This window comes from Phyllostomus discolor, chromosome 7 (genome assembly GCF_004126475.2).
Source record: "Phyllostomus discolor isolate MPI-MPIP mPhyDis1 chromosome 7, mPhyDis1.pri.v3, whole genome shotgun sequence".
Lineage (NCBI taxonomy): Eukaryota > Metazoa > Chordata > Mammalia > Chiroptera > Phyllostomidae > Phyllostomus > Phyllostomus discolor.
The window spans coordinates 11,304,153-11,322,539 of record NC_040909.2 but is presented as its reverse complement, the minus strand read 5'-3'; the positions used below and the strand labels follow the sequence as shown (position 1 = coordinate 11,322,539).

Below are 18,387 nucleotides of genomic sequence, written 5' to 3'. Positions count from 1 at the left end.
ATTGACCAAGTTTGAAGGCCCAGCCCACCAAGCGGCGGGGTGTGTCCTGCAGGGCGGGAGCAGGGATTGGGTTACAGCCCAGCGGGGAGCGGTGGGCAGAGCCAGGCCCAGGGCCAGGCCCAGCACTGCCCACAGGCAGGGCGAAGGTGCCAGCAGCTGCCAGCAGGTAGGTCTGGCAGGGCCCGGCCCGGAGCGCAGCTGGGCCAGGGGCCTCTAGGGAACCGGGCGGGGTGGGTCGTTCTGAGTCAGGGGTGCACGCGCGGGGGCACGGGCTCAGGGTTGGCATAACCGGGGAGGCGGCGGGGAGTGAGAACACTGGTGGGGACAGGGAGGCCACTGCCAGGGCTATTGACAAGGAAGAAAGTAGCAGCCGTACGCGGGTGGGGGGCTCCGTCACCGCAGAGTCAGAGCACAGGACCCCGGCCTGGCCCTCGGCTCCTCCGCCCCGCGGCCACACCCCTCCCCCTTCTGGGGCGCTGAGTACCGCAACCTCAGGGGCCGCCTTTCTCAGGTATCTCAGGAGGAGGAAGTCGAGCGCCTAGGGAGAGAGGAAGGGGCCCCAGAGGAGGGAGCGGGTGCGGGGTCCGGGGAGGGGGCCCCGGAGGAAGGAGCGGGTGCTGGGGGAAGGCCGGCAGTGTCTGCAGAGGGCAGGGAGCACTTCGGTGGGAAGGGATCCCAGGGCAGAGGGGCGCACTGGAGGAGGACCCGGTGTGCGAGGAGGCGCCTGGGGGAAGGAGGGGCACTGCCGGTGGGGGAGGGGGTGACATGGGAGAAGGAATCCGGCTCCGGGAGGGAAAAGAGGCCCCGGGCGGAGGGAGCCAGCCTCCACTCAGAGGCGGTGATGGAAGCGAGTTCCCATGGGGGAAAAGGGACATCCGTGGTGGGAGGGCCTGGCAAGTTGCAGGGCTCCCTGGACAGGGAAGGGACCCCCTGAGAAAGGTAAGAAGGGGTCCTAGGGGAAAGAGGGGGCCCCATCCTTTGAGCATCCCTCCCCCCACCCTCTCAGAACTCAGCTGGAAACACTGCACACAGGTGGCCTGGGGCTGGGGGCCTCACTCAGGCCCTGGGAGCCCAAGTGTAGGGCTCCCTAGGCTGGCACTGGAGACCGGGGCCCCCTCTAAGCCCCTCCGGCGTGACGCTGTCCCCACCCAGTGAGACCAGCCCAGTCCCCACTTTCTGGCCACAGTCTGACCTTCCTGTCCCCCGTAGTGACCATGGTGCTGAGGCCAGCCCGCCTCCCTGCCACCCTGTCGCTGTCTCACACCGTTGCACGCACTACAGCTCCGAGTTGTTGCCTCTGCTCACTGCTTCTGCCTCGTCGCCTCTGAATGCCACTGTACCTGTCACTTGGTGTCATCGCATGTTTTCTGTTGCTTGAGACCACCTTTACACGGTCACTGTGTCTGCTGGTCCCTCATGCCACCGTCATACCAACAGGCCATCAGCTGCAACAGCGGTTCTGGGCACAGTTAGAGCTCACGGTGACTTTCCTTCTCCACCCACTTTGGCTCAGCGCCGTACCGGGCCACAGGCTCATCCATCCAGCAACTACGTGCTGACTGCCTACCGGGTCGGGCAGCTGGGCGGTAAGCAAGACGAACCCCGGGCCTCAGGAATCCATACCAAGGGCGTCTGTGGTCTCTGAGTGTGTCCCCAGGGTCCCAGGGTTCAATTTCGTCTGCCCCCCCCTCTCAGGGCTGTCCTCTCTGCCCACCCTGCTCTGGGCAGCTCCCCCCATTCCTCCCCTCCCCCCACACTCCCTCGGCCACCTTGACCCTCCTGGAGAGGGTTGGGTGTGTGCCTCCGTGCACTTTGAGCTCACCAGGGCCTGAACCCTGCCCCTGGACGCCACTTTGTTTCTCCTGTCACTTCTGCCTCCGCTTCTGTAACACTGTATCTCTGCCCCGCCGGTTTCCCCGGGGATCTCAGGGTCAGCACAGCCGAGCTGTTCCTCCCGCTGATAAGGCCCGGTGGAGGGGACGGGGACGTGACCTAACACTGCACCGGGCCACTAGGAATGAGAAGTTCAGAAAGAGGGGGCTTCTGGGTCTGGGGAGCAAAGCAGCCGCTGCAGGAGGAACAGAGGCAGCCTGTTGCTGGGACTTAGGTTAGATGTAGGGAGGACTTCCGTGGATGAGGGAGTGAGCAAACCTCATACAGAGGCTTCTGACAGAGTGGTGCCCGGAAGCCTGGGGTGGTTGAGAGTCGTCTGCCAAGAGGTAAGGAAAGGGAGAGCCCGCTCCTCCCCCCGAAAACCTCTCATTCCCCCCTTCCCTGGCTCCCGTGCACCCTGGCACCCTCAGAGCACAAGCTCAAGCGAACCGAGTCGCTGTCTGCAGAGCCTCTGGCTGCTTGCGGAGCCTGAGTGTGTTGTTGCACGCTCAGCGCTGGCTCCAGGATTTGAGTGCGTGTGCCTGCCGTGCCCACCCAGCCCGCTCACGTTGGCTAGGCCTGTCGTGTGCTGCCGTCTGCCACCGTCATCAGAGGCAGTCCTGTGCTCCGAGTCTGTCCCCGGAGTCTGCAGAGCTCTGTCTGGTCTGCAGAGCCTGTTCTGTCCTGGGCCTGCCCTCAGGGTCTTTCCTCGGAACCTGGGTCTGTTGAGACAGCCTGCCCCTGCTTCCCCGTGTATGAGGCTGGCTTGGGCGGCAGGAGCTGCCCGGCATGTGCCGCCCAGCCCTGTCGGCGGAGCTTGTCTGGCGTCCTTGTCGAGGACGTCTCTTTCTGCCTGTGGACACTTTTCCTGTTTGCGATGCTTTGCCTGTGGAAGGCACCTCTCCCCGTCAGCAGGGCCTCTCTCCTCTGCCGTGAGCATCTGTCCCAAAACCACGTCCCTCTTGGCGGTCTGCTCCTACCTCAGAGCCTGGTTCTGTCTGCAGAACCCGAGCCCTCTTTGTCCAGCCCGTGACGTGTCCCAAGGCCTCTGCCCGATTTCCCTGGATAGAAACGAAGCCTGCCTGCAGGACCTCTCCTTACGAAGAGCTTATCACCGTCAGGGTCGTTGTGTCCACCTGGGAGCACCCGTCCCTTTCTGCCGAGCACAGCCCAGTTTGCAGAGCCCGTGGCTGCCTGCATGCGTCATTCCCACTTCCCTGGGCACCTGTCAGCAGAAGTTCCCACTCACAGAGCTGTATCTCTTTCCAGAGCTTGTCCTTGGCTAGGAAGCCGGTCCCTGTTCACAGAACCTGGGCTCTCTACAGAACCCAGCCCTGTTTCAAGAGCTTGCCCGTGTCTGGGGCCTCTGTGCGTGACCACAGAGCCCGTGTCCCTGCCAGCTGCTCTCAGCAAACCCTGCCGTCTCTGAAGAAGCCGCCCCTATTAACAGAGCCCGTCTGTGTGCAGGGCCCGTGTGGGCTCAACCCACACAAAACCTCTCCCTATCTGCAGAGTCTGTCTCCAGGGGCTGTGTCGGCAGGGCCTGTGTCTTTCTCCAGAGCTTGGATCTCATTGTCATGTTCGTGAATGTTTGCCCAGCTGGTCCCACCTCCCTGGAGGCCAGTTTCATGGCTGCCTCCTGAGGCTGTCCCTGCACTCAGAGCCTGGCCATGCCTAGGGAGCTTTTGCCTCTCTCCAGAGCCTGCTTCTGTCTGGGAAGCACTTCTCCTGCTGGAGATGCCGTGCCTGCGCACGCACCTCGCCTATCCAGTGCCCCATCCATATCTGCAGTTTGTCCCTTATGCAAGGTCTGTCCCTGTCTTAAGGGCTGGTCCCCATCCACATTTCGCTAAGCCCTTCCCAGTCTGCAAAGCTCCTCCAGGCCTGTGGAACCTGTGGCTGTTCGTAGAGTCTTTTTCAGTGTGCACATGCTTTGCTCATCTGCCGGCCTCCTGTCCAAAATTCCCCAGGTAGGCTCTGCATCTCTGCACAGGCTGTCCCTGTGCACGCAGGCCGACGGTCCCTGGCTGCAGACCTCGTTGTCCTCAGGAGAACCCGTGCCTGTTGCATCCTGCTGACCCGCCTGAGGAGCCTGTGCCAGCGGAGCCTATGCCTGTGCACAGAGCTTTTCCTGCCCACGCTGCCTCCCCCTGGCCACAGGCGGCATCTCTCTGCTTTGCCTGTTCCTAATGCTCTGGGAGACCTACGCCCGTCTGCAGCTCTGTCCCTGTTTGCAGAGCCCGGCCCTGCCGGCACAGTCTGTTCTCTCCGGCACAGCCTCGGCCGGTCTGCACGGCCTGTCACACGGCCCACAGTCACTGCCCTGACTGTCGGTCCTCTGTCTGTCTGTCTGCATCGCTTGCTTCTGACTCCCTGCCTGTTTGCAGAGCTTGTCCTTATGTTCAAAGCTCAGGGGGACAGAGCTCAGCCCCGTCTCGGGAGCACAAGCACAGATGATGCACCGAGTCTCTGTTGGCAAAGCCTCCCTGTGCCGACATCTGTGGTGCCTGTCCCGGTCCGCCAGCGGCATTTGCGCGTTTGTAGAGTCTTCCTCGGGAAAGGCACGTGCTATGAGGAGGCGCTTTGGAGAGCTGCCGGCAGGTGGAGTTCTTGCTTGGAGGCCAGGGTCTGAGAGCTCTGGCTCTCGTTTCCTTCCTCACCCTGGTCTGGCCTAGGATGGACGTCATGAGCCTCCCAGCCATCGAGAGCCACAGGGACCTCCACATCTGGATCCTTGAGGTGAGGGGCAGGACGGACCGCAGCGCTGGTGCCGGGGTGCGGCCTCTGAAACGAGGCTTCTCCTAGGCCTCAGCTCAGAGCTGGTCCCCCCACCCCAGGGGGCCAGGGGTGCCGGTCGCGGGGGAGGGTCTCCTGAGCGGTCACTGGGCACCTTCCTCTGCCAGAACCTGGAGATGGTGCCAGTACCCGAGAGGGCTTATGGGAACTTCTTCGAGGAGCACTGCTACATCGTCCTCCACGTGAGCGCTGGGGGGCCTGAGGGCGTGGCGTGGCCCAGCCGGGGAGCCGGATGGTGCAGTGTAGGGTCCGCCCTGGGGTCCCATCCCGCAAGGGGGCTGCTGCCTCTGAGGCCGCTCAGCCCTCCCCCGCCCCGTTCTGGATCCCCTGCCCCGTCCCCCCAAGGCCCTTGCACGTCTTGGTCCTTGACCTCAGTGTCCCCTCATGCCTTGGCCCTTGGCCCCTCCCCCACCCTGGACCCTCAGCTCCCTCCGCCCCTGGCCCCACCAACACCTGGGCTCTAGGTCCCCCAGAACCTAAAGGACACGCAGGGGACATCCAAGGACCTGCACTACTGGATCGGAAAGAAGGCGGACGCCGAGGCCGAGAGCGTGGCGGGCAGCTTCATGCAGCACCTGCAGGAGGCGCTGGGTGGCGCCACAGTGCAGCACCGCGAGGTGCAGGGCCACGAATCCGACTGTTTCTGCAGTTACTTCCGCCCTGGAGTCATGTGAGTGAGGGGCTTGGTGGAACTTGGTGTGGGGGGAGGGGGGACGGGATTGAGGGGGAACACCGTGGTGGGGTGTCCTGGGTGACCCTCTCCCTCGTCCCTCGTGTGTGCAGTGCTTGGGGATGGCTAACACCCTGATTGCAGTACAAATCGCACACCATCCACTCACCATTTGAAGAGTGCAATTCAGTGATTTTTAGTGTATTCTCGGACTGAGCAACCAGCACCACAGTTCCAGAGCGCTTCCACCGCTGGACAGAGAGGCCCCATACCCTCCAGCAGCCGCTCCCCGCTTCCCCCGTGCTCCCTGCCCCATCTGAACAGGTCTGCCTGCTCTGGACATGCCGTGTACACGGAATTACGTAACATGAGATGGTATAGCGAATTTTATTTGTGTTCATCACTCGATGGACATCTGAGTTGTTTCCGTTTTTCAGCTGTCATGGATAAGGCTGGCATTGACATTGTATGGGAGACTTTCTTGTTTTCCAGTTTTGTTGAGATGTCATTGACATACACAGGGCACAGGATGGTGGTGTGACTCCCGTGTGCTGTGAATGATCACCGCTCTCTGTGTATTGCACACCCACTAGCGTGCACGAGTGTTCGTGTGGACGTCGGTTTCCATGTCTCTTGGGCGGACGCCCAGCAGTGGGCACCCATGTCGTTTGGAGTTTGCCTCTATGTTACCGTGCCCAGTAGAAACATGTCTTTTCCTTTAAACTATTTCAAGTATGTATTACATTAACAGTTGCAATATGTTAGGTTGAACCATAGGAAATTGCCAACATTCAATCATTTCATTTTATACAGTTAAACCTAATGCATGCATTTAATACATGTATGAACACATACACGTGTATGTGTGCACAAGCAGAAAACACCCCACTTTGATATGTGTTCACCTACAGATGGGCGCACCCCCCCCCACACGGATAGCCATGTCCACCTACACACATACATGAATACCCATGTCCACCTACACATACATATGTTGTTTTCCCGAATTCCACACGCTCGCACCTGCACCCACATGGATAAACAGATACTCAGGCTTCCGCTTGTCTGCAAGTGCGCTGCATGTGCACGTGCAGGTTTGTGTGTACATGCATGTATCTACGTCTGTACACATGGACAGACCTCCCATGTCCACAGGTATACATGTACACATACATGCACGCGTCCGCATATTTACACATAAACACATACATGCTCCTGCCCTGTGTGTGTATGACCATGAGTTTGTACACACGTTTGTATCTACTTGCACATGTGTGCCAAGCAGGCACATGTGTATTCCCACATTCATGCATGCATGCATGTGCTTGCATCTGCACTCCCTCCTGCACGTGGCAGTGCACGGCCTTACAGGGGACCCCGTACCCCCGCAGCTACCGGAAGGGAGGCCTGCCCTCCGACCTCAAGCACGTGGACACGAACATGTACGGCATCCAGAGGCTGCTGCGCATCAGAGGGCAGAAGCACGTGTCAGCCACCGAGGTGAGGCGCCAGGGTTCACTTGACCTCTGTTTCAGCTCAGGCTTTGTGAACTGCAGTGTAGGGGTGTGCGGGGGGTGCCAGGGGAATGGGGAGCCCATGGCTGTCACCCTTCCCAGATGGCCTATCTTGTCGCTAAATTTATTTTTCAGTGACAGTTAAAATACAATATTACATTCGTTTCAGGTGTACACGTGGTGATTAGACATTTGCATAACTTACCGAGTGGTGGCTCTGTGAAGTCTAGTCCCCAGTCCCCAGGTGGCCTCTCTTGAATGAGGAGGGAGAAGGCAGAGCTGGCCGGGGCTCCTCTGACCCTCCGTTTCTTCGTCCATCGCATGGCTGTATTAGGAACTTGGGGCAGGACCGGGGTCTGGGGAGGTGGGACATGGCCAGACGGGATATCGCACCTGGATGGTCCCTATAAGCAGTGCACAGGGAGGAAGTGTGATTTGGGGAAGGAGACGTACACAGCCCCGTGCTCTCACACACATTGTCATCGTCACTCACAGGCACACACACTGTCTCCCACTGTCACCCCTGGGGCACTGCGGTACACTGAGTGCCCTTGGGCCATGGCGAACAGGGTGCACCTGACCTTCACGGGTCAGGAAATTCGCACACATGCCAGTCTTGGGAGCACAAGACGGGGTGCTGCCGTCTGGCAGGCGTGTGGTGTGGTGAACAGTCGAGTGCCCGATGTCTGTGGTGTACGTGAGCCTGAGTGTGTGCGCCACTGCGCACCACACAGAGCAGCCCTGTGACTCAGAGATGATCCCACGCAACTTCACACACTGTCACCGCAGATTCAATGACCACACTCCCTGGTCATGCAGAAATGCAGGGTCTGGCCTGTCACCCTGGTACAATGGTCTAAGTCTCCCCTCTCACTCAGTCTGGAAGGTAACTGGGCTTCCCCAGGGAGAGCACACTGCTCCCCACGCAGACACGCGGGCACTGTGACCTATGAGTGCATGCACTCGTTCATATTTGCTGTACCCTCACATGTGTGTGAGTGTGTATGTGCACACACATTTACACATGGTAAACACATGCATACCCCAATTACACACACACGTACGGCTACAGGCATGCACTGAGTGGAAAGTGTCATACTCTGTGGTGTGCAGCAGCATCTACAGTCACACACGCCTAGAAATGCACTCGGCCGCAGCCACTGAGCGGCCCTCAGGGTGTCATACGTGTCAGGGCATACAGACACATGCCTGCACACCCTGACAGTAGTGTCATGGTCACACAGACACACAGGTGCATAGAGCCTCGTGCAAGTGACACGCCTGAGCTGTGCTCGCCTAGGTGGGGGCTGGCTGCAGTTTCCCTGCCCTGGGAGGCTGGTGGTCTGATACACTGTCCCCCTCCCTGCCCCTCCTGGCTCCGGCAGGTGGAGCTCTCCTGGGAAAGTTTTAGAAAGGGCGACATCTTCCTGCTGGACCTGGGCAAGCTGATGATCCAGTGGAACAGGCCCAACACCAGCGTCTCCGAGAAGGCGCGGGTGAGTGTCTGCCCTGGGAGCAGAGGGGCGCAGGACGGGGGGAGGGGGTGGTCCTTCGGTGCCCACCCTCCATCCGGTCCTGGAGGTAGGCCTGGCTCTCTGCTGCCAGGGCCTGCTCTCCATTGCTGCAAAGCAACTACTAGGTGCAAGCTGAGTCAGACCCTGCACTGGTGGTACCTCTGGGTGCCAGCTAAGGGGCCACCCGTCCCCGGCTCTGGGAGTGGAGCGGTGACAGGGAGGATCTGGGATGCTGTCTAAGGGGACAGGGGGCATGCTGGGGCGGGGGGGGTGGCCCTGACTGCCAGGTCCTCTCCCACAGGGCCTGGCCCTGACCTACAGCCTCCAGGACAGGGAGCGCGGGGGTCGTGCCCAGATCGGTGTGGTGGACGATGAGGCCGCAGCCCCCGGCCTCGTGGCGATCATGGAATCGGTGCTGGGCCGCAGAGCGGGCCGCCCGTACACCGCCATGCCCGACGAGAGCACCAGCCAGCTGCAGAAGGCCCACGTCCACCTCTACCAGTGAGCAGACCTTGCGAGTGAGCGGGGTGGGTGCCAGAGGCCGGGCCGGCATGTCCACCACCACAGCCACACCACAGGGTAAAGCTCTCCAGAAAAGGCTCTTGGGTTTCTGGGCAGGCCACGTGGGACCCTGGGCCTAGCCTATATATACTCTTGCACAGCAGAAATCCATCATACGGACAGGGCAACGCAGGCCCTGAGAAGGCCAGGTAGTTGCCAAAGGCCTCTCCACTCAGGGCCCCAGCACCCCCGTGCCTCTGCCTCGGGGTGGGGGTGGGGTGGGGCTAGAGCGGAGCCAGGCCAGGAAGAGGCTGAGCTGCCCACATCTGGACGCCTCTCCTCCAGTATCTACGAGAAGGGTAAGGACCTGGTGATCCAGGAGGTGGCGACCCGCCTGCTGACCCAGGACCTACTGCATGAGGAGGTGAGGCAGGCAGGCCTGGCCCCGGTCACCCCACCCACCCCACAGCTCTGCCGGGTCTGGACCCCCCCTGACCAGCCCCACTCTGGCCCCCAGGACTGCTACATCCTGGACCAGGGGGGCTTCAAGGTCTATGTGTGGCAGGGACGCCAGTCCAACCACCAGCAGAAAAAGGCCGCCTTCAGCTGGGCTCTGGTGAGGCTGCGGGGCCCTGTCTCAGGGGCACAGTGCAGTGCGGCCCAGCGTCTGGAACCGGGAGGCCGCCCTGCCCCGGGGCCTGAGGGAGGAACCGTCCTACCCTGAAGTCTTGCTAGGAGACGTCTCTGTCTGGGGCTGAAAAGGGAAGCCGCCCGCCCTGGGGGCCCGTCGGGTGGAGCACAGGACCCTGCCAGGGCCTAGGCATGGAGACAAACCTCTGGGTCTGAGAAAGCTCTGCCCAGGGGCGCGAGGGGAGCACGGGGGTTCTCTGGGGAACTGGAGGCATGTGGCCAGCCTGGGGTGCCCTGAAGGGGGAGGCCTGGGGGGTCCACTTAGCACCCAAGAAACCGTGTGTGAAAAGATGAGGCGGCCCTCCCTTGAGGTCTGAGACGCCTAGTGCACAGGGGGGCCTCCGTTTCAAGGAGGGGAGACCCAGCTCGGCCTGGGGTCTGACGACTTGTCCCGGCTGGCCCTTCCTGAGGTCTCCCAGACAAAGGGGACCCTGCCTGTCCTCAGGGACCTCAAGGAGCCGGTAGTGGAGAGCCAGCTCAAAAAGCGGATCTGGAGCTCGGTGAATGACCGCCGCTGCTCGGTGCTCCGCTGGCCCCGCTGCAGGAGCGTCAGGTCTCTGGGGGGGTGGGGGAGGGCGGCGCAGTGGGCCCCTCCCCAGCACAGGCCTGACAGAGCCCCCGCCCCAGGGCTTCATCCAGGTCAAGGGCTACCCGCACCACACCAACGTGGAGGTGGTGAGCGACGGCACGGAGTCTGCCGCGTTCAAGCAGCTGTTCCGGTCCTGGGCTCAGGAGCCAAGTGGGAACAAGGACCTGGGCAGGATCCGTGAGTGAGAGGGGGCGTGCCTGCGGGGGCGGGGCGGCAGGGGCGGGGCGGCAGGGGCGGGGCTGCAGGGGCGTGGCCTGGGGAGGCGACACCCAGAGCCTGGGTGGGCGGGGTGAGGAGGCGTGGCCAGAGGGGACTTCCGGAAGGAAGGGCGGGTGGCGACAGGTGAAGGGCCCTGTGGAGCCACCAGGGCAGCAGGCACCAGTGACACCCTCTGCCCCACCCTCAGGTAAATTGACTCAGGTAAAGCTCGACGTGGGCAAGCTGCACAGCCAGCCTGAGCTGGCGGCCCAGTTCAGGATGGTGGACGATGGCTCCGGGAAGGTGGAGGTGAGGGCCACTGGCTGGGCGCCACGGAAGGGATGCACACACAGGGTAGGCTTTGTTTTCGGTGGCCCAGCTCCTCTGGAGTACACACCTACACACCAAAACGGACACCGGGGGCCTGTGTCCCATACACGCGCCCTCCCGACAGCGGGCTCACGCAATCACGCCTAGTCCCTCCTGCATAGCCATGGCCAGCCACTCACACGACAGGCACACCCGGACACACACGTGTGCCCTTTTGCCATATGCATGACACAGCCATCTGCAGGATAACACGGACACACACACTCACACCTTGTCGGTACACTTCATCACAGCCCAGTGCACAACTGCGAGAGTTCTGCATCTCTCATGATCAGTCACATACAACCAGGAACCCGCAGGCACACACCAGCAAAGATGCACAGTCACGTCATCACAGCCCCGCACACCAGCCCCCAGCACACAGTCACACACGGTCACACACCGTCAACCCCGTCTGGTCTCAGACCGGTGTTCTGGGAGAGGGAGGGGCTGGGGGCCACTCCCCGGTTCTGTGCACGGAGCAGAGTTGCATCTTGACCTGTTGGCTGATCTCCTGGGCAGAGCTTCTGATTCCTTTGGGCCTTGGTTTTCGGTTTTCTATAAAATGGGGGCAAAAACTGTGGTCCCATCTGGGCCCAAAGCTGGGGGTGCTGTGAGATTCTGGGACCGCTGGGCTTGTGTGAGGGGTTGCAGTGCTCAAGGAAGGTCAAGGTCAGAGAAGATGTTGTTTCTCCACGGTTTCCTCCTACAAGTGCCCTGGTATGGGTGGACAGAAGTGGTAAGTGAGGAGAGCCAGAGACAGGAGGAGACGGGGCAAGGCAGGGAGGGAGGAGGGAAGGGGGAGCAGGGAGAGACAGGGGGGACAGAGAAAAGCAGACAGGAGGGAGGAGACAGAGCTGTGGGGGGAGGAGCAGGGGATGAAGAGCAGGGAGAGATGGGGCACGGCCAGGGAGCTGGAGAGGGGGACCGGAAAGGAAGCAGCAGGCGAGTGGCAGACGAGCAGGGGGAGGCCCCAGCCTGGAGGCCTGGTGCCCAGGTACATGCTGCTCCCGGGTGGCGGGTGTTCGGAGTCAGCCTCTTCTGCAAAAGGCCGGGTTCTGGACGCGCTGGTTTGGGGAGAACCTCTCCAAAGCCAGCTGCCAGGCTCCGCACGGCACAGGTTGCCCAGGCTTCGTTTCCTGCTCTGTGGAGGCGCACCTGGTTACCCCCACTTCACAGACTGGAAAAACTGAGGCTCAGAGAGGCCTCACTGCTGACACAGGCCACCCTGGGGTTTGACCAGGTGGCCTGTCTCCAGAGCCCGTGCTCACCACCCACAGGAACGAGAAGTCACGCTGTTAAGTGTGAGGAAGTGTATTCATTTCCGTCTTGGAACAGGCTTTGTATTTTCAAATGACTCTTGAATCAAGGGAACTCTTCCAACAGCCCCAAGGCCTTGCTCCTGCCCAGCTTCCGCTGCCCCGGCCCGAGCAGTGAGCAGTTCTGCCAGGGCCCGTCCACCCCTCACCCGTGCTGTGGCTGGTGGGCTCCGGCTGGGGGTGCTGTGTGGCAGGGGTCAGGTTTGCCTTGGCAGCCTCTGGAGTCCTCACCACCGATTTGTCCCGGGCACCCCGTGCCAACTCGGAGTCCCGGCTGGGGGCAGGCCAGCACAGGTGTGGTGGGTCCCAGGGCCCCGTGGGAAGAGGGTCACCTGCAGATCCTCGCACAAGCCCAGCAGGAGCACAGAGCAGCTGCAGAGTGAGGGGCGAGCCACGTCCCTGCCCAGATGAGGCAGAGAAGGGCTTTCAGGCTGGGTGGGCACAGGGTGAGCTCGGCTGGAGCAGACGCCTGCACCTGTCGGCCCCCTGCTCCCCAGGTGTGGTGCATCCAGGACTTAGTCAGGCAGCCCATGGACCCCAAGCACCACGGACAGTTTTGTGCCAGCAACTGCTACCTTATCCTCTATACGTACCAGAAGATGGGCCGCATCCAGTACATCCTGTACCTGTGGAAGGTACGCAGACGGGGCGGTGGGGTGGGGGGGATATGGAGGTGGGGACAACAGGCTCCTTGCAGGCTCAGAGCTGAAGATCTGAGACTGGGACCAAAGAGTCTCTCCAGACCCCCACCAACCCCGTCTGCAGGGCCACCAGGCCACCGCACACGAGATACAGGCCTTGCACTGCAGTGCCGAGGAGCTGGACCTCCTGTACCAGGGGGCCCTGGTGCAAGAGTATGTGACCATGGCCAGTGAGCCGCCCCACTTCCTCGCCATCTTCCAGGGCCAGCTGGTGGTCTTCCAGGTAAGGACCCACCGTGGCTGCTGTGGTCACCGCCCCATGGCTCCTCCGTGTGCCAGGGACCCTCATGTACAACGCTCACCCGTCTTCGGGCCAGCGGCCCACCGGACCCCCTCCCCCACTTGGGCTTCCTGGTGTTTGTGTGAGGCCCAGGAGCTCCAGGGGTGCCCCCTGACTCAGTTTCTCCCCCCAGTCCTCAGAGCCAGCCACAGAGCAGGCTCGCAGGTGAGGAAGTGTAATTGGAAGGGAGCCAGGACCTTGCCTGGGGTCACACACAGGGGCAGAGCTGGTCACCGAGCCTGGGGGACTATACCCTGACCCCTTGGAGATGGGGTGAGGGGTCCATTTAGAGAGGCCTGGTTCCGTCCCAGATAATGGGACCCTCACACTCCACACCCAGAGGGTCCATACAACAGTGATGGCTTCAAGAACAGGACCCCTGAGCCTCGAAGCCGTCTGTCCCCCACTGGGGCAGGGAGGTGGCCCCTGGGAGCCCTTGCCCCAGCTGATGCCCAGCGCTCTCGTAGGAGAGCACCAGGCAGAGCGCGAAGGGGCAGCCGGCATCCTCCACGAGGCTCTTCCATGTGCAAGGCACCGACAGCTACAACACCAGGACCATGGAGGTGCCGACCCGGGCCTCAGCCCTCAACTCCAGTGACATCTTCTTGCTGGTCACAGCCAGCATCTGCTACCTCTGGTTTGGGAAGGTACCGCCAGCCCTGACCATGAATTCACGCCCAGGGCAGTGGTGCAGGCAGGGACGGGGCCACTCCACGGAAGACACAACTTCACGTCCAACCTTAGATAGGCCTAGAGGGGGTGGTGCGGGGGAAATGTGGCCCCTCTGGGACACGGGGGAAAGTACAAAGTGACAGGTGGACCTGGGGGTCTGCAGGTCAGAGCTGGGCTAGCCCCAGCCTGCCTCCCCTCCTTCCTGCCTCGAGCAGGGCGCTGCCCCTTCCCAGCTCTCTTGGGAAAAGGAGGAGGCCTAGCTCAGCTTGCCAGAATCTTCTCTGATCTTCAGCATAAACCAGAAATGATCCTCAAGCCTGGGGGGTCCCCAACCGTGCTCTGGACCCAGAGAGGGTCTTGGTCCCGGTGACCTTGACCAGCTGAGGAAACAGACGGAGGCGGGGTGGGGAGGGGGGGCGGGCAGGAAGCGTGACCCCTTGCTCGAGCATGCCCTCGCTTCAGCCCAGGCCTCCCGAGACCCAGGGGCCTGGGGGGGCGGGGGGGGGGCTGTGAGGCTGGAGGTGAAGACCCCTCCCCTGCGGGGCCTGACCCAGCCATTCGCCTGCCAGGGCTGCAGCGGCGATCAGCGGGAGATGGCACGGACAGTAGTCCCCGTCATCTCCGAGAAGGACAAGGAAACAGTGCTGGAGGGCCAGGAGCCTCCCCAGTTCTGGGACGCCCTGGGGGGCCGGGCTCCCTACCCCAGCAGCAAGAGGTGACAGGGTGGGGAGGACAGTGTTCTGCTTACCAGAGGAGGGATCCGAGGCCCAGAGAGGGTGGGGTGATTAATCAAGGGCCACATATGGAGCTGGAGGGGCCATACAAGAACTGAGGGCTCTTGGTTCCCCACCCCAGGGGCTCCCAGGAGCAGAACCCCACCTCCCCCCCCCCCCCCCCCCCCCCCCCCCCCCCCCCCCCCGCCCTTCACTCCCCAGCCCTGAGCAACTTGATCAGGAAGATGCAGAAAGAGCAGAGCAGTGGTGCCCTCTGCTGGCTGAATGTGCTCCCTGCCTTGCCCCAGTCCTGCACCATCCCGTTGGCAGAAGCCACTCCCCAACCCCACAGTCCCCAGGGGGGTGGTGCCCTGTGTGTGTGTGTGTGTGTGTGTTAACAGTGCATGTGTGTGGCGTGTAAATGCACACGGGTGTGTAGGGCAGAGTGAGACCTCAAAGGGAGGAGGGAGCTGAGTACCTCCGCTCTGTATTGTCTGCATGGCCTGGTGTCTGCACCGCACTCCCCCAAGTCTCGGGACGAGTCTCCGGAGCTCCTGAGTACTGCCGTCCCACTCTCTCAGCCTAACTCCCCCCCTCCCTCCTTGAGCCTGACACCAGACCCCAGCCGGGGATGAGCCAAGCAACTCCTCCCCAAGGAGGTCGGGGCTGCAGCTCAGGCCTGCCCCAGGAAGCCAGCTGGGCCCACTCCTGGGAAAATTCATGGGGCAGCTTGCGCCACAGCTGGGCTGAGCTGGACGGATCCCCTAATGTGCTCCCCGCACTGACAGACAGGGGCACTGAGGCCCAGAGAGGAGCAGGGTGGGTGGAGCTCAGAGGCGGGCCCAGCCCCTGGCGTGGGGGGCCCTGTGCTGGGGGTAGCTGGGCCCCTGCTGCACCCTGACAGCCTTGTGCGCACCCTGGCCAGCCTCCCCCAGGACGTCTCCGGCTTCCAGCCACGACTGTTTGAGTGCTCCAGCCCGAATGGCCACTTGGTCCTGGTGGAAGTAGTGTTCTTTAGCCAAGAGGACCTGGACAAGAATGACGTCATGTTACTGGACACCTGGCAGGAGGTGAGGCGGCTGCCCGGTCCTGCAGCGGTGTGTGCGGAACCGGGTGTGAGCGCGCATGTCTGTGCGTGTCCCTCACCATAGGACTGCATGTGAGGCTGCAGCTGAGTCTCGGTGAGAGTGTGACACTGGCTGACTGTGCAATGGTGTGCCCGTGAACTCGAGGCCGTGAGCAACAGCCACAGTGAGCCTGCGGGAGCCTGTGGCTCTGTGTCAGGAGCTCAAGTGTGACCTCAACTGGCTTGGTGGTTGCATGTGGCCCCCGATGTGCTTTCGAATGGCGGGTGGCTCCAAGTGGCTGCCTGGGGCCGGCGTGTCAATGTAGGTGTGTGTCAGTGTCAAGTTCACAGGTGATGCATTTGCCTTTGTGTGCGTGGCTGTGTGGAACGGCTGTGGGGCCCAGTAATGGCCTGTACCTGGTGGCTGAGCCACACCCAGTGAGACTGTGTGGGAGACTGACAGGCTGTGAGTGTGAGTGACTGGGTACTTGTGTGGCTGGGCAGTGGTTTCTGTGTGGCCACGTGCAGTGGTTTTCCGGGCTGGACATATGCGACTATGCAGTCAAGCGTGATCGTGCTTATGCACAACTGTGTGTGGCTATGGGTGACAGTGTATGGCTATGACTTGCTGTCTGACCGTGGCAATGGATGGGTGCATCTGGCACTGTCCATGACACTGTGTGGACGTCATGAGGCTCCCAGGCTCCCACGTCACTCAGAGCAGCACCAAAGCCCTCGCCGCCACCCCACGTGGCCCGGCAGCCCTGACTCTCTGGCCCCATCTGCTCCCACCCTCCCTGTGCCTGCGCTGCTTTGGCTACAAGGGCCTCGTGCTGATCCTCGGAGATATGGGTGCAACGTTCTCCCCCGAGACCTCCTGTGACTCCCCCCCTCCCCTCCCTCAGACGTCATCTTCTCTGTAAGGCTCTCCCTGACTTTAATTTAAAATGACCTTATTCCCACCATCACCGCACTCATTGTCTTTCCCTGCCTTATTTTCCTCCACCTGATAACATTGCAGATGTTATTTTTCTGTTTCTCCCAATATGATGGGAACTCTCCAAAGGCAAGGAATTTTGTCTCTTTTTTTCCACTCTTGAATCCTCTGGCCCGCAATAGGTGCCCAGTATCTGTGGACTGAATGCATGCACGTACATGCCTGCGACCCTCTGGAGTGCTGATGGGTGTGCAGATACGGTGGCCAAGCTATGTGTGCCTGGCATGTTAGGGGGCTCAGCCCATCTGATGGGCAGGGCTGGGAAGGAAGTGGGCAGCTCGGGGCAGCCTGTCCACCCGCCCAAGGCCAGGCCCCTTCTGTGGCCCAGATCTTCCTGTGGCTCGGAGAAGCTGTCAGCAAGCAGAAGCAGCAGGCGGTGGCCTGGGGCCAGGAGTACCTGCACACCCATCCGGCAGGGAGGAGCCTGGCCACGCCCATTGTCCTGATCAGGCAGGGCCATGAGCCTCCCACTTTCACCGGCTGGTTCCTCACCTGGGACCCCTACAAGTGGACTGTGAGTGAGGTATGAACCCCCAGCACCCCCCCAACCCAGGGGAGAGGGGCTCACCTTGGGCAGACTGAGAGGGGACCTCCAGTGAGGGCTGGGGAGACCTGGTCTCGTCCTCAGGCCCCCTCCTGGGTCCCACTGGTGCCCCTCCATCTCACCCCGACCCTGGTCTTGCCCACAGAACCACCAGCCCTATAAGGAGGTAGTGGGAGGCAGCCTAGGAGCGATCTCTTCCATCTCTGAGATAACAGCAGTGAGTACTGGGGCCTCCCAGGCTCCCCTGGGGACCTGGGCTTGGTTGGCGTGGTCCAGATGGGCCGAATGGGCAGGGAAGGAACCAGGCGCTGGTAGGTGGCAGGGGTTGCAGTTGGGGGCAACAGGGCCAGTGGGCTCAGTGTGGCCTCCCCGTGGGAGCCTGTCCCCCGTCTTCCTCAGCCTGAGTCCCCTCTATGGACAGGGAGTCAACAACTTCCAGCTGTCCAGATGGTCAGGCAATGGCAGGACGGGCCCCTCGGCCCTGCAAGCCTTCAAGGGCTCCCAGGACAGGTCAGAAAATGAGCTGGAGCCGAGCCCCAAGGCGAGCGGCAGCAGCCCCAGCCCCAGCCCCAGCCCCAGCACCAGCATTAGCAGCAGCAGCAGCAGCAGCAGCAGCTTCCATGGCAGCCCCAGGTCCATGATCAACGGGGGCCTGTCCCGAGAACAGCTGATGTACCAGGCCGTGGAGGACCTGCCAGAGGGCGTGGACCCGGCCCACAAGGAGGTAGGTGCCCAAGACCCCCTGCCACTTGCTGCCCCAGCACTAACGCACCGCCCGGGGTGACACACTGATGGTGAGCAATGGGCAGGGCGCCCAGGCAGATGTGTGCTCCAGATGCCGTGGCGGGCAGAGAGATGTGGGCGAGGAGAGCCTGGAGCCCTGGCATGATGCTTCCAGCTGGGGTAGGGTTCGGGGCTCCGTTGACACCCTCGCCTGTACCCACCCTCCCCCACCCCCACAGTTCTATCTCTCCGACTCGGACTTCCAAGATATCTTCGGGAAGTCCAAAAAGGAATTCTACAGCATGGCCAAGTGGAGGCAGCAGCAGGAGAAAAAGCAGCTCGGCCTCTTCTGAACCCAGGCCCTGCTCCCGCCGGCGCCGCTCCCGTGACCGGGCCCCCTGGGTACTTCCCCCACATGCAGCCGAGCCCCCAGGGAGACTCCTGGGTCACCCCCTCCCCGTCAATAAAAGCTTGTGGCCCTCACAAGGTGTGGTGTGCAGGCTTTCCAGGCTGGGTCCCTCAGCAGGTCCACCTCTGGGGAAGGGGTCCCTGGGGCTGGAAGGGTCTGTGTCTTGCTGGGCCCTCACCCCCGGGGAGGTGGGGTGAGTGTGGGGAAGATGGAGGGCGAGGCACCGCAGTTCCGGGGCTCTGGGACACGC

The 18,387-nt window shown here is 62.0% G+C and overlaps 1 protein-coding gene across 2 annotated transcripts; it reads left to right on the top strand.

The window, feature by feature from the left end:
• The first annotated feature begins 55 nt into the window (after positions 1-55).
• VILL (villin like) lies at positions 56-18,209 on the top strand. Of its 2 annotated transcripts, XM_028518500.2 has the most exons (21): positions 56-166; positions 1,438-1,586; positions 4,548-4,611; positions 4,776-4,850; positions 5,133-5,338; positions 6,730-6,838; positions 8,238-8,348; positions 8,668-8,867; positions 9,213-9,291; positions 9,385-9,483; positions 10,185-10,323; positions 10,553-10,653; positions 12,530-12,667; positions 12,798-12,956; positions 13,481-13,660; positions 14,255-14,400; positions 15,324-15,468; positions 16,790-16,984; positions 17,151-17,222; positions 17,427-17,729; positions 17,968-18,209. In XM_028518500.2, the coding sequence occupies exons 3-21, from the start codon at positions 4,549-4,551 to the stop codon at positions 18,079-18,081; spliced, it is 2,634 nt and encodes an 877-aa protein (XP_028374301.1). In that variant the 5' UTR covers positions 56-166; positions 1,438-1,586; position 4,548; the 3' UTR covers positions 18,082-18,209. The 2 variants fall into 2 exon arrangements, with proteins under 2 accessions (XP_028374301.1, XP_035886405.1); XM_036030512.1 differs by lacking the exon at positions 1,438-1,586 and having other exon boundaries at positions 119-166; positions 16,790-16,975; positions 17,151-17,729; positions 17,968-18,198.
• Positions 18,210-18,387: the final 178 nt, after the last annotated feature.

Bases quoted from the DNA above. Each gene is read 5' to 3' on its own strand.
- VILL (XM_036030512.1), top strand. From the start codon at position 4,549: ATGGACGTCATGAGCCTCCCAGCCATCGAGAGCCACAGGGACCTCCAC. The intron at 4,612-4,775 runs GTGAGGGGCAGG...TTCCTCTGCCAG, and splicing joins TCCACATCTGGATCCTTGAG to AACCTGGAGATGGTGCCAGT. The intron at 9,292-9,384 runs GTGAGGCAGGCA...TCTGGCCCCCAG, and splicing joins AGGACCTACTGCATGAGGAG to GACTGCTACATCCTGGACCA.